The sequence below is a fragment of the Panulirus ornatus genome, chromosome 25, assembly GCF_036320965.1.
Source record: "Panulirus ornatus isolate Po-2019 chromosome 25, ASM3632096v1, whole genome shotgun sequence".
Lineage (NCBI taxonomy): Eukaryota > Metazoa > Arthropoda > Malacostraca > Decapoda > Palinuridae > Panulirus > Panulirus ornatus.
The window spans coordinates 23,857,058-23,871,357 of record NC_092248.1 but is presented as its reverse complement, the minus strand read 5'-3'; the positions used below and the strand labels follow the sequence as shown (position 1 = coordinate 23,871,357).

Here is a 14,300-nt window from a genome sequence, read left to right as displayed (position 1 = left end):
GTGTGTGGACGTATGTATATACATGTGTATGGGGGGGGGTTGGGCCATTTCTTTCGTCAGTTACCTTGCGCTACCTCGCAAACGCGGGAGACAGCGACAAAGTATAAAAAAAAAAAAAAAAAAAAAAAAAAAAATATATATATATATATATATATATATATATATATATATATATATATATATATATATATATATATATATATATATATATATATATATATATATATATATATATATATATATATATATATATATATCTGTGTGTTCATATATATGTATACGTTGAGATGTATAGGTGTGTATATGTGCATTTGTAGACGTGTATGTACATACATGTGTATATGGGTGGGTTGGGCCATTCTTTCGTCTGTTTCCTTGCGCTACCTCGCTAACGCGGAAGACAGCGGCAAGGTATAATAAAATATATATATATATATATATATATATATATATATATATATATATATATATATATATATATATATATATATATATATATTTATATATATATATATATATATATATATATATATATATATATATATATATATATATATATATATATATATATATATATATGATGATTGGGATTACCTGGTTTAAAAAGCGAGATATACATAAGTATACTTATGTAAGTAGGAGAGATGGCCAGAGAGCGTTATTGGATTACGTGTTAATTGACAGGCGCGCGAAAGAGAGACTTTTGGATGTTAATGTGCTGAGAGGTGCAACTGGAGGGATGTCTGATCATTATCTTGTGGAGGCTAAGGTGAAGATTTGTATGGGTTTTCAGAAAAGAAGAGTGAATGTTGTGGTGAAGAGGGTGGTGAGAGTAAGTGAGCTTGGGAAGGAGACTTGTGTGAGGAAGTACCAGGAGAGACTGAGTACAGAATGGAAAAAGGTGAGAACAATGGAAGTAAGGGGAGTGGGGGAGGAATGGGATGTATTTAGGGAATCAGTGATGGATTGCGCAAAAGATGCTTGTGGCATGAGAAGAGTGGGAGATGGGTTGATTAGAAAGGGTAGTGAGTGGTGGGATGAAGAAGTAAGAGTATTAGTGAAAGAGAAGAGAGAGGCATTTGGACGATTTTTGTAGGGAAAAAATGCAATTGAGTGGGAGATGTATAAAAGAAAGAGACAGGAGGTCAAGAGAAAAGTGCAAGAGGTGAAAAAAAGGGCAAATGAGAGTTGGGGTGAGAGAGTATCATTAAATTTTAGGGAGAATAAAAAGATGTTCTGGAAGGAGGTAGATAAAGTGCGTAAGACAATGAAGCAAATGGGAACTTCAGTGAAGGGCGCAAATGGGGAGGTGATAACAAGTAGTGGTGATGTGAGAAGGAGATGGAGTGAGTATTTTGAAGGTTTGTTGAATGTGTTTGATGATAGAGTGGCAGATATAGGGTGTTTTGGTCGAGGTGGTGTGCAAAGTGAGAGGGTTAGGGAAAATGATTTGGTAAACAGAGAAGAGGTAGTAAAAGCTTTGCGGAAGATGAAAGCCGGCAAGGCAGCAGGTTTGGATGGTATTGCAGTGGAATTTATTAAAAAAGGGGGTGACTGTATTGTTGACTGGTTGGTAAGGTTATTTAATGTATGTATGACTCATGGTGAGGTGCCTGAGGATTGGCGGAATGCGTGCATAGTGCCATTGTACAAAGGCAAAGGGGATAAGAGTGAGTGCTCAAATTACAGAGGTATAAGATTGTTGAGTATTCCTGGTAAATTATATGGGAGGGTATTGATTGAGAGGGTGAAGGCATGTACAGAGCATCAGACTGGGGAAGAGCAGTGTGGTTTCAGAAGTGGTAGAGGATGTGTGGATCAGGTGTTTGCTTTGAAGAATGTATGTGAGAAATACTTAGAAAAGCAAATGGATTTGTATGTAGCATTTATGGATCTGGAGAAGGCATATGATAGAGTTGATATGGTGTGGGAGGCAAGTTGTTAGAAGCAGTGAAAAGTTTTTATCGAGGATGTAAGGCATGTGTACGTGTAGGAAGAGAGGAAAGTGATTGGTTCTCAGTGAATGTAGGTTTGCGGCAGGGGTGTGTGATGTCTCCCTGGTTGTTTAATTTGTTTATGGATGGGGTTGTTAGGGAGGTGTATGCAAGAGTTTTGGAAAGAGGGGCAAGTATGAAGTCTGTTGGGGATGAGAGAGCTTGGGAAGTGAGTCAGTTGTTGTTCGCTGATGATACAGCGCTGGTGGCTGATTCATGTGAGAAACTGCAGAAGCTGGTGACTGAGTTTGGTGAAGTGTGTGACAGAAGAAATTTAAGAGTAAATGTGAATAAGAGCAAGGTTATTAGGTACAGTAGGGTTGAGGGTCAAGTCAATTGGGAGGTGAGTTTGAATGGAGAAAAACTGGAGGAAGTAAAGTGTTTTAGATATCTGGGAGTGGGTCTGGCAGCGGATGGAACCATGGAAGCGGAAGTGGATCATAGGATGGGGGAGGGGGCGAAAATTCTGGGAGCCTTGAAGAATGTGTGGAAGTCGAGAACAGTATCTCGGAAAGCAAAAATGGGTATGTTTGAAGGAATATTGTTTCCAACAATGTTGTATGGTTGCGAGGCGTGGGCTATGGATAGAGTTGTGCGCAGGAGGATGGATGTGCTGGAAATGAGATGTTTGAGGACAATGTGTGGTGTGAGGTGGTTTGATCGAGTAAGTAACGTAAGGGTAAGAGAGATGTGTGGAAATAAAAAGAGCGTGGTTGAGAGAGCAGAAGAGGGTGTTTTGAAATGGTTTGGACACATGGAGAGAATGAGTGAGGAAAGATTGACCAAGAGGATATATGTGTCGGAGGTGGAGGGAACGAGGAGAAGAGGGAGACCAAATTGGAGGTGGAAAGATGGAGTGAAAAAGATTTTGTGTGATCGGGGCCTGAACATGCAGGAGGGTGAAAGGAGGGCAAGGAATAGAGTGAATTGGAGCGATGTGGTATACCGGGGTTGACGTGCTGTCAGTGGATTGAATCAGGGCATGTGAAGCGTCTGGGGTAAACCATGGAAAGCTGTGCAGGTATGTATATTTGCGTGTGTGGACGTATGTATATACATGTGTATGGGGGTGGGTTGGGCCATTTCTTTCGTCTGTTTCATTGCGCTACCTCGCAAACGCGGGAGACAGCGACAAAGCAAGAAAAGAAAAAAAAAAAAAAGAAATACATATATATATATATATATATATATATATATATATATATATATATATATATATATATATATATATATATATTTATATATACACGTCTTCTCTAACTAGCTTGTATGTGAATATGTGTGTATGTGTGTGTGTGTGTGTGTGTGTGTGTGTGAGTGTGAGTGTGTGTGTGTGTGTGTGTGTGTGTGTGTGTGTGTGTGATGATTAATGTGCGTTGTTACATACTGTTTTCTCCACTTACATTAAAACGTGTAAAATCAGTTCACAGACCCGTTAAAAGAACTCTGAAATAATAGCTTCTGTTAACATCTCCTGACAGTTGACGACCATACTGATATACATACTTTTCTTTCTTGTTATGTTGGTCAAGTACCAAACACAGAGGTAAAAAGTTATAGAAATATATCTATAATAGGAAAAATAAACACGGCTCTCCCGGAACACAAATGGTACAATCTACTTTTGATATATTGAGGTCTCTCTATCTTACTTTACTTAACAAATCTTTGGCAAATATACTGGCCTCAATTATATAACATAAATACATGAAATAACTGAAATGTGTACAGATTAACATTACAGATTTACTCAACAGTTTTATCACATCCTTTCTCTGTGTCCAGTTGTGAGAAAATTGGCCTCTCTACAGCTTGTAAACAAATATCAATATTCTTCCTATTCTTGAAAACAAATGATTCCTTTTACTTTTTCTTGTCTCTTACATATGTTTTATCCTTTCATGATTTGTAATAATAGTAAAACATTTACTTTTGCTTTACTTACAATATAATAAAAAAATCATATTATTCATACTATATTAAGATTCTTCAAAGCAGTATAACGTAACATCAATAAAGTAACGTAGAAAACTGTGTGTGTGTGTGTGTGTGTGTGTGTGTGTGTGTGTGTGTGATGTATCATGACCACAGATCCATCCCTACTGATGACGTATCATGACCACAGATCCATCCCTACTGATGACGTATCATCAACAGTTCAGACACATTACAGGTTGGCGGGTCGTCCTTCTCTGACGGTGACGACGGAGGTCTTACCCACACAGGAGGCCGTCATGGTAGACGACCCCGAAGCGCCTGGGGGAAGGCGCCTCACCTTCACGGGGCCCATTGCCAACGTGGTCGACTACTTAGCAAAGCGAATGAATTTTACGTAAGTACAACATCATCATCATCATTTACTATAACTCCGGCAACAGAGAAATAACTCTCGTTATTGCGAGTTTTTCAGGAAATGTACAATCTCCTTCTGTGGAGACAGCGGAACTTCTGGGTAAATAACCTTTATGAAGTTCCTCGCTAAAACCCAGACACTTTTGCAGAAATTAGCCATGCGGTAATTACACATGAGATAGACAAGATAGGATAATGATAGCAATTAGTATAAGAGTAAAAAAAAAGAATTATCTGAGTTTCCAAGAGCAAAATGAAGGTATTTGATGAAAATATGATAGAGTCAGTATAGGCCACTGACCATCACTCGAATTAGAAGTTGATGAAGGAATATAACTGTAATTATGACGTCTATTAAACCACCCGACTTCATGACCTTCTCCATTACATGACTAGAGAGCCATACGTTACATGACTAGTAAAACCATACGTTACATGACTAGTAAAACCATACGTTACATGACCAGTAAAACCATACGTTACATGACTAGTAAAACCATACGTTACAGGACCAGTAAAACCATACGTTACATGGCCAGTAAAACCATACGTTACATGACCAGTAAAATCATACGTTACATGACTAGTAAAATCATACGTTACATGACCAGTAAAACCATACGTTACATGACCAGTAAAACCATACGTTACATGACCAGTAAAACCATATGTTACATGACCAGTAAAACCATACGTTACATGACTAGTAAAACCCTACGTTACATGACCAGTAAAACCATACGTTACATGACTAGTAAAACCCTATGTTACATGACTAGCAAAACCATACGTTACTTGACCAGTAAAACCGTACGTTACATGACTAGTAAAACCACACGTTACCTGACCAGTGAAACCATATGTTACTTTCCTTGAGAAGTATAAACCTCGGAAGACGATTAGCAAAAAGATTATCTCCATCCAAGAGCGCAGGCGCTCCATGAATATCAGGTCGTGTTCCTCCAGTCTTCTATCCGAAAATGACTACATGGAGTCCTAACACGGGTGACTGTTATTGCTGACTATTACCGGCGTCTGTGAGGCCCCAGCGAATTAACTTTACGTCAACTTAAACCTCAAATCTCTCTTTGTTTCCCAATAAGACGCGTTACATTTGTAACAGGGAAATATAAACACACAAGAGACTTCTACATGTTCCCGACATTAGTCTCAATAAAGCTAGTTCAGTACGAGTGTAGAGCATAGCTTTGGCGGATGATATGCTCACTTGGAAAGGAAATTACTTGCTGATATCCCATTATACATTACAAATATCACAGGTAGTGTTGATGAGGTTGGAAAGTGGCCTTATCAACACTCCCTGTCCACGCCTTACCCCTTACCAACACTACCTACTCCCATCCTTGCCCTGCCAACCTACCTGACCCCTCCCTTGACATATCAACACTTGCTGTTCCCACCCTGGTCGTGTCAACATTATCTGTCCCCTTCCTGGACCCACCAACACTACTTCTCTGCTCTCTGACCCTCGCAGTACTCCCTGTAGCTTCCCTGGCCATTCCAACACTACAGTGTCCGTAAAAAGCCTTGTCTGCCCAAATCAAATTGTCAAAGACGATTCAGGGCTGAGGTTTACTGTGGGTACAAGCGTATGACAGTCTCAGGGTTAAATCATCGTACATCGGGTCAAGAAAATTAGTATTTCTAATGTTGTGATCACCAGCAACTCACCACAACGTGCCTTAAGCCATCTTATGGAAGGACGATCTTTCAGTACTCCTGGCATTCACTTTATTTTGTAAAGTTCTGTTCTGGATGCTATATTTTTTCCACCTGTGCTACCTAATGGCTGGCTTTTGCCTTTCTAATGAAAACAGAGCACGAATTCTCGCCTGGAAGCAAGAATATGGGGGTACACGTGAGATTTCTAGGCGCACTGGATACTCAGAAAGCACAATCAGGCGGCTGCTTGCCAGCGCTCGTACGATCCTGAAAAAGGTCATTCCCCCACTATAAACCAATCCCTGGTCGCCCAAGAAAGACTTCTAGATCTATAAATAACCTCATAAGAGGAAAGGTTTTGAAGCACTCCACATTTTAGCCGCCGAACATAACAGAAACCATCCAAAACTTTTAGGAAACGTCTCTCAAAGAACCATTTTAACACCACCTGCGAGAGAATCTTCACATTTCCTCCCGCAAGTTAATTACCATACCCCTGCTTGAGAAGAAAATGAAACTTAAACAACTCGCATTTGCGAAGAAGTAGAGCGACTGAAGTAAACATGTGTGGAGTACGGCAGAGGTAGGGGTTAGGTGAGGAGGCCGAAGGGTGCCGACCGGTATGATTCTCATTTCACAGTGAAGACGATGAAACACCCAGATTGTGTGATGATCTGGGGCTGCTTTGGTGGTACAATAGGGAGAGAGGGTTGTGCGTCTTACCTAAGAACACTACAATAAATGAAGAGCAGCACATTAAGGTGCTAGAAGACCATCTGCTTCCTTTTTATGAGGTTTACAGGTGTGATCACTTTATGCAGGATAGTACCCCATGCCATGAGGATAGAAAGGTGATGAATTGTTATCAGAGAAAAATGTTCAACTGCTGAAGTGGACTGGGAGCTCCCCAGACTTTAGTCCAATTGAGAACTGCTGCAACCAGATGAAAGTCAAGCTTGCTTCCTGCAATACGTCATCAGTGCCTCACTTCATTCAGGAAATCAAGACCCGATGGACCCAAATCATTGAGCTAGAATGCTTCAGGAACCCGGTCAGTTCTATGCCCGACGTACGCAAATGAAAATCAAGTAAAGAAGGTATGACAAAATGCTAAACTGTAAGTCTGACATCATCTTTGATGATATATGGTGGACGAACAAGGTTTTTTTTTTTTTTTTTGCAAACATTGCATCTCTCCCTTCCCTGGCTCTTTCAATTATACGAGTCCCCTCCTTACCTCTACCACTACCACCTGTCTCCTCCCTGTCCCTCCCAACACTACCTGCTCCCACCCTGGCCCTCCCAACACTACCTGCTCCCACCCTGTCCCTCCCAACACTATCTGCTCCCACCCTGTCCCTCCCAACACTACCTGCTCCCACCCTGTCCCTCCCAACACTACCTGCTCCCACCCTGTCCCTCCCAACACTACCTGCTCCCACCCTGTCCCTCCCAACACTACCTGCTCCCACCCTGGCCCTCCCAACACTACCTGCTCCCACCCTGTCCCTCCCAACACTACCTGCTCCCACCCTGTCCCTCCCAACACTATCTGCTCCCACCCTGGCCCACCCAACTTTCTTTGCCCCCTCCCTGGCGCTGCCAACACTACGTGTCCCCTCCTGGCCTTTTCAGTTCTACTTGTTCACTTCCCAGCCCTCTTAACGCTAAATGTCCCAGACCAAGCAGTTCCTATTCTATCTGTCCCCTCCCTAGCCCTACCAACTCCACCTGTCCCCTCCCTGGTCCTACCAACCCTATTTGTCCCCTCCATGGATTTGCAAACTGTAACTGTTATCTCCCTGAACCTACTAACTCTACCTCTTCCCTCCTTGGACCTACCCACTCTACATGTCCCCTCTCTGGTATTACCAACTCTACTTGTCCCCTCTCTGGACCTACCAATTCTACCTTGTCATTAGTTTTTTTGCATGTTAGTTTAAGTCTGACCAAAATCAATTTATTGTATAGATTCTAAAACAAAAGTTACCATAAATGGAAAAAGAAATATTTCTATAATTGTTCGCCCGCCAGATACATGTACGTGAGATCTCCTGAGAAGGAGTGGGGCATCAAGAAGGCCGACGGGTCGTGGACTGGCATGGTGGGTCTGGTGAGCAGGCAGGTTAGTGAACCGGGCCATCACACAGCACAAGAGGACTTGGTGGTGGTGGCTGTGGCAAACGTTAATATAAACGGATATAATATCACATAGGATGAATGGCCTCAGTCTGATTTGACGGGGAGAGGGAGGAAAGACTGATGTGTTGTAGAACACTACACGTAACTCAGGCCACGTGGCATGTAGTGCAGCAAGGTGGATGTGGCGAGAAGGGAGTTACTTTAGAGCGCAATGAAGCAAGATAGATGGTATGATTAGCAAGATGATCAATATAATTTATCATCAAGGTAGGATGGCAGCTTAAAGATCAGGCAGGATTAGAAGTCATGTTAGTATGCAACATGCTCAGGAAGGGAAGTGCAGGAGTTCACAAAGAGGAGTGATGGGTTGAGGTCAAGCAAGATGATGTACGTAAGAAGATAATCATGGTAAGGTGAGGGCCACGGAAACTGGTGCCTCTCTTGGGATAGTGAGTATTCTAAGTGGGGAAGTTAGATACAGGATACAACGAGTAAAGCCAAAATATTCATATCGGTATCTGTAGTGGAACATAAGCACAACCTATGACCCAGTCTAGTGAGGTGGGTATGAAGTAAGTGAGTACGAGGAGTGTAGGTCCATAGTGAGAATAAGAAAATTTTAGCAAATTTTACCCATCTATTTCTTCAGGTAATCTTACATTATAAAGTTACAACTTCATGGTGAGTGATATATCGTATGCTGAATAAGTGTAGATACATACTTGTTAAAGAAGCGAAAGTCAGTACATGTGATCATGCCATTACTAGTTCATTACCACATCAGTCCCACAAGATGCAAGGAACATGACCTCACAACGCTGCAGTGTCCTCTTCTGCACATCCTCAGGAGGTGGACATCGCTCTCGGGCTCTTCAGTATGAAAGCTGACCGGACTGAGGTGATGGACTTCATATGGCCGCTCTGGATAACAAGCACAATGATTCTGGGTAGCCGTGGGCGGCCAGAGGTGGACCCATGGGGCTTCCTAATGCCTCTCACGCCCCTGGTGTGGGCAGCCGTCTTGACAGTGTTGCTGATGATACTTGCCCTGCAGTGTGCTGTGTACTCAGCTCTGTTCTCCCAGAAGGCAGAGAGGCACAGACGAGTAATGGAACCCTTTAGCTTTATTCGAGTTCTGCTTCAACAGGGTAAGGTGAAGTCTAGAGATCTTAAAAATTTTAGCTTTGGAAGCTTATCTTTTCAGTCGTGTAATATCTCTCAAAACTCTTGACTAAGTAACATTAAAAGTGCGGACCTGCAAGTCTCATTTTTTCCGCCACATACGGCCATTTTCTGCATGTAATCAAGAATGATGTGCAGTACATGCAATAGACGGTCGGTAAACTTGAAAGTAATTGGATTTCGGACAAACAGGAACAGGGAGCGAAAGAGAGACGAAGGCAGAAGAAGGACGAAAGATTCTAAAAGAAGTGGACGACGGAATTATGATTAATAGGGTCCTGATTTTTTATAGGTCCATATATGCTGTATCAGATTTGGTATATATATATATATATATATATATATATATATATATATATATATATATATATATATATATATATATATATATATATAAGCTAAGGTGAAGATTAGTATGGGTTTTCAGAAAAGAAGAGTGAATGTTGGGGTGAAGAAGGTGGTGAGAGTAAGTGAGCTTGGGAAGGAGACCAGTGTGAGGAAGTATCAGGAGAGACTGTGTACAGAATGGAAAAAGGTGAGAACAATGGAAGTAAGGGGAGTGGGGGAGGAATGGGATGTATTTAGGGAATCAGTGATGGATTGCGCAAAAGATGCATGTGGCATGAGAAGAGTGGGAGGTGGGCTGTTTAGAAAGGGTAGTGAGTGGTGGGATGAAGAAGTAAGAGTATTAGTGAAAGAGAAGAGAGAGGCATTTGGACGATTTTTGCAGGGAAAAATTGCAATTGAGTGGGAGAAGTATAAAAGAAAGAGACAGGAGGTCAAGAGAAAGGTGCAAGAGGTGAAAAAAAGGGCAAATGAGAGTTGGGGTGAGAGACTATCAGTAAATTTTAGGGAGAATAAAAAGATGTTCTGGAAGGAGGTAAATAGGGTGCGTAAGACAAGGGAGCAAATGGGAACTTCAGTGAAGGGTGTAAATGGGGAGATGATAACAAGTAGTGGTGATGTGAGAAGGAGATGGAATGAGTATTTTGAAGGTTTGTTGAATGTGTCTGATGACAGAGTGGCAGATATAGGGTGTTTGGGTCGAGGTGGTGTGCAAAGTGAGAGGGTTAGGGAAAATGATTTGGTAAACAGAGAAGAGGTAGTAAAAGCTTTGCGGAAGATGAAAGCCGGCAAGGCAGCAGGTTTGGATGGTATTGCAGTGGAATTTATTAAAAAAGTGGGAGACTGTATTGTTGACTGGTTGGTAAGGTTATTTAATGTATGTATGACTCATGGTGAGGTGCCTGAGGATTGGCGGAATGCGTGCATAGTGCCATTGTACAAAGGCAAAGGGGATAAGAGTGAGTGCTCAAATTACAGAGGTATAAGTTTGTTGAGTATTCCTGGTAAATTGTATAGGAGGGTATTGATTGAGAGGGTGAAGGCATGTACAGAGCATCAGATTGGGGAAGAGCAGTGTGGTTTCAGAAGTGGTAGAGGATGTGTGGATCAGGTGTTTGCTTTGAAGAATGTATGTGAGAAATACTTAGAAAAGCATATGGATTTGTATGTAGCATTTATGGACCTGGAGAAGGCATATGATAGAGTTGATAGAGATGCTCTGTGGAAGGTATTAAGAATATATGGTGTGGGAGGCAAGTTGTTAGAAGCAGTGAAAAGTTTTTATCGAGGATGTAAGGCATGTGTACGTGTAGGAAGAGAGGAAAGTGATTGGTTCTCAGTGAATGTAGGTTTGCGGCAGGGGTGTGTGATGTCTCCATGGTTGTTTAATTTGTTTATGGATGGGGTTGTTAGGGAGGTAAATGCAAGAGTCTTGGAAAGAGGGGCAAGTATGAAGTCTGTTGGGGATGAGAGAGCTTGGGAAGTGAGTCAGTTGTTGTTCGCTGATGATACAGCGCTGGTGGCGGATTCATGTGAGAAACTGCAGAAGCTGGTGACGGAGTTTGGTAAAGTGTGTGGAAGAAGAAAGTTAAGAGTAAATGTGAATAAGAGCAAGGTTATTAGGTACAGTAGGGTTGAGGGTCAAGTCAATTGGGAGGTGAGTTTGAATGGAGAAAAACTGGAGGAAGTGAAGTGTTTTAGATATCTGGGAGTGGATCTGTCAGCGGATGGAACCATGGAAGCGGAAGTGGATCATAGGGTGGGGGAGGGGGCGAAAATTTTGGGAGCCTTGAAAAATGTGTGGAAGTCGAGAACATTATCCCGGAAAGCAAAAATGGGTATGTTTGAAGGAATAGTGGTTCCAACAATGTTGTATGGTTGCGAGGCGTGGGCTATGGATAGAGTTGTTCGCAGGAGGATGGATGTGCTGGAAATGAGATGTTTAAGGACAATGTGTGGTGTGAGGTGGTTTGATCGAGTAAGTAACGTAAGGGTAAGAGAGATGTGTGGAAATAAAAAGAGCGTGGTTGAGAGAGCAGAAGAGGGTGTTTTGAAATGGTTTGGGCACATGGAGAGAATGAGTGAGGAAAGATTGACCAAGAGGATATATGTGTCGGAGGTGGAGGGAACGAGGAGAAGAGGGAGACCAAATTGGAGGTGGAAAGATGGAGTGAAAAGGATTTTGTGTGATCGGGGCCTGAACATGCAGGAGGGTGAAAGGAGGGCAAGGAATAGAGTGAATTGGAGCGATGTGGTATACAGGGGTTGACGTGCTGTCAGTGGATTGAATCAAGGCATGTGAAGCGTCCGGGGTAAACCATGGAAAGCTGTGTAGGTATGTATATTTGCGTGTGTGGACGTGTGTATGTACATGTGTATGGGGGGGTTGGGCCATTTCTTTCGTCTGTTTCCTTGCGCTACCTCGCAAACGCGGGAGACAGCGACGAGGTATAAAAAAAAAAAAAAAAAAAAAAAAAATATATATATATGTATATATATATATATATATATATGTATATATACATATATATATATATCTTTTCTTTTATACTATTCGCCATTTCCCGCATTAGCGAGGTAGCGTTAAGAACAGAGGACTGGGCCTTTGAGGGAATATCCTCACCTGGCCCCCTTCTCTGTTCCTTCTTTTGGAAAAAAAAAAGAGAGGAGAGGATTTCCAGCCCCCCGCTCCCTTCAGTTTTAGTCGCCTTCTATATATATATATATATATATATATATATATATATATATATATATATATATATATATATATATATATGTATATATATATATATATATATATATATATATATATATATATATATATATATATATATATATATATATATATATATATATATATATATATATATATATATATGTATATATTATCCCTGGGGATAGGGGAGAAAGAATACTTCCCACGCATTCCTCACGTGTCGTAGAAGGCGACTAAAGGGGACGGGAGCGGGGGGCCAGGAACCCTCCTCTCCTTGTATTTTAACTTTCTAAAAGGGGAAACAGAAGAAGGAGTCACGCGAGGAGTGCTCATCCTCCTCGAAGACTCAGATTGGGGTGTATAAATGTGTGTGGATGTAACCAAGATGAGAAAAAGGGAAAGATAGGTAGTATGTTTGAGGAAAGGAAACTGGATGTTTTGGCTCTGAGTGAAACGAAGCTCAAGGGTAAAGGGGAAGAGTGGTTTGGGAATGTCTTTGGAGTAAAGTCAGGGGTTAGTGAGAGGACAAGAGCAAGGCAAGGAGCAGCACTACTCCTGAATCAGGAGTTGTGGGAGTATGTGATAGAGTGCAAGAAAGTAAATTCCAGATTGATATGGGTAAAACTGAAAGTTGATGGAGAGAGATGGGTGATTATTGGTGCATAAGCACTTGGGCATGAGAAGAAAGATCATGAGAGGCAAGTGTTTTGGGAGCAGCTGAATAAGTGTGTTAGTGGTTTTGATGCACAAGACCGGGTTATAATGATGGGTGATTTGAATGCAAAGGTGAGTAATGTGGCATTTGAGGGAATAATTGGTATACATGGAGTGTTAAGTGTTGTAAATGGAAATGGTGAAGAACTTGTAGATTTATGTGCTGAAAAAGGACTGGTGATTGGGAATACCTGGTTTAAAAAGCGAGATATACATAAGTATACGTATGTAAGTAGGGGAGATGGCCAGAGAGCGTTATTGGATTACGTGTTAATTGATAGACGCACGAAAGAGAGACTTTTGGATGATAATGTGCTTAGAGGTGCAACTGGAGGGATGTCTGATCATTATCTTGTGGAGGCGAAGGTGAAGATTTGTGGGGGTTTTCAGAAAAGAAGAGAGAATGTTGGGATGAAGAGAGTGGTGAGAATAAGTGAGCTTGGGAAGGAGACTTGTGTGAGGAAGTACCAGGAGAGACTGAGTACAGAATGGAAAAATGTGAGAAAAAAGAAGGTAAGGGGAGTGGGGGAGGAATGGGATGTATTTAGGTAAGCAGTGATGGCTTGTGCAAAAGATGCTTGTGGCATGAGAAGCATGGGAGGTGGGTTGATTAGAAAAGGTAGTGAGTGGTGGGATGAAGAAGTAACATTATTAGTGAAAGAGAAGAGGGAGACATTTGGACGATTTTTGCAGGGAAAAAATGCAAATGAGTAGGAGAGGTATAAAAGAAAGAGGCAGGAGGTCAAGAGAAAGGTGCAAGAGGTGAAAAAGAGGGCAAATGAGAGTTGTGGTGAGAGAGTATCATTAAATTTCAGGGAGAATAAAAAGATGTTTAGGAAGGAGGTAAATAAAGTGCGTAAGACAAGGGAGCAAATGGGAACTTCAGTGAAGGGGACTAATGGGGAGGAGAAAACAAGTAGTGGTGATGTGAGAAGGAGATGCAGTGAGTATTTTGCAGGTTTGTTGAATGTGTTTGATGATAGAGTGGCAGATATAGGGTGTTTTGGTCGAAGTGGTGTGCAAAATGAGAGGGTTAGGGAAAATGATTTGGTAAACAGAGAAGAGGTAGTAAAAGATTTACGGAAGATGAAAGCCGGCAAGGCAGAAGGTTTAGATGGTATTACAGTGGAATTTATTAAAAAAGGGGGTGACTGTACTGTTAACTGGTT

General features: G+C 41.6%; 1 protein-coding gene across 1 annotated transcript in view; it reads left to right on the top strand.

Annotated features, from left to right (window-relative positions):
- Positions 1 to 14,300, top strand: part of LOC139757337 (uncharacterized) — a 66,556-nt gene that overhangs the window by 24,104 nt on the left and 28,152 nt on the right. The window contains exons 6-8 of the mRNA XM_071677760.1: positions 4,120 to 4,326; positions 8,064 to 8,154; positions 9,019 to 9,319. Of these exons, the coding sequence (XP_071533861.1) occupies positions 4,120 to 4,326; positions 8,064 to 8,154; positions 9,019 to 9,319 (599 nt within the window). The remainder of the gene's footprint in view (positions 1 to 4,119; positions 4,327 to 8,063; positions 8,155 to 9,018; positions 9,320 to 14,300) is intronic.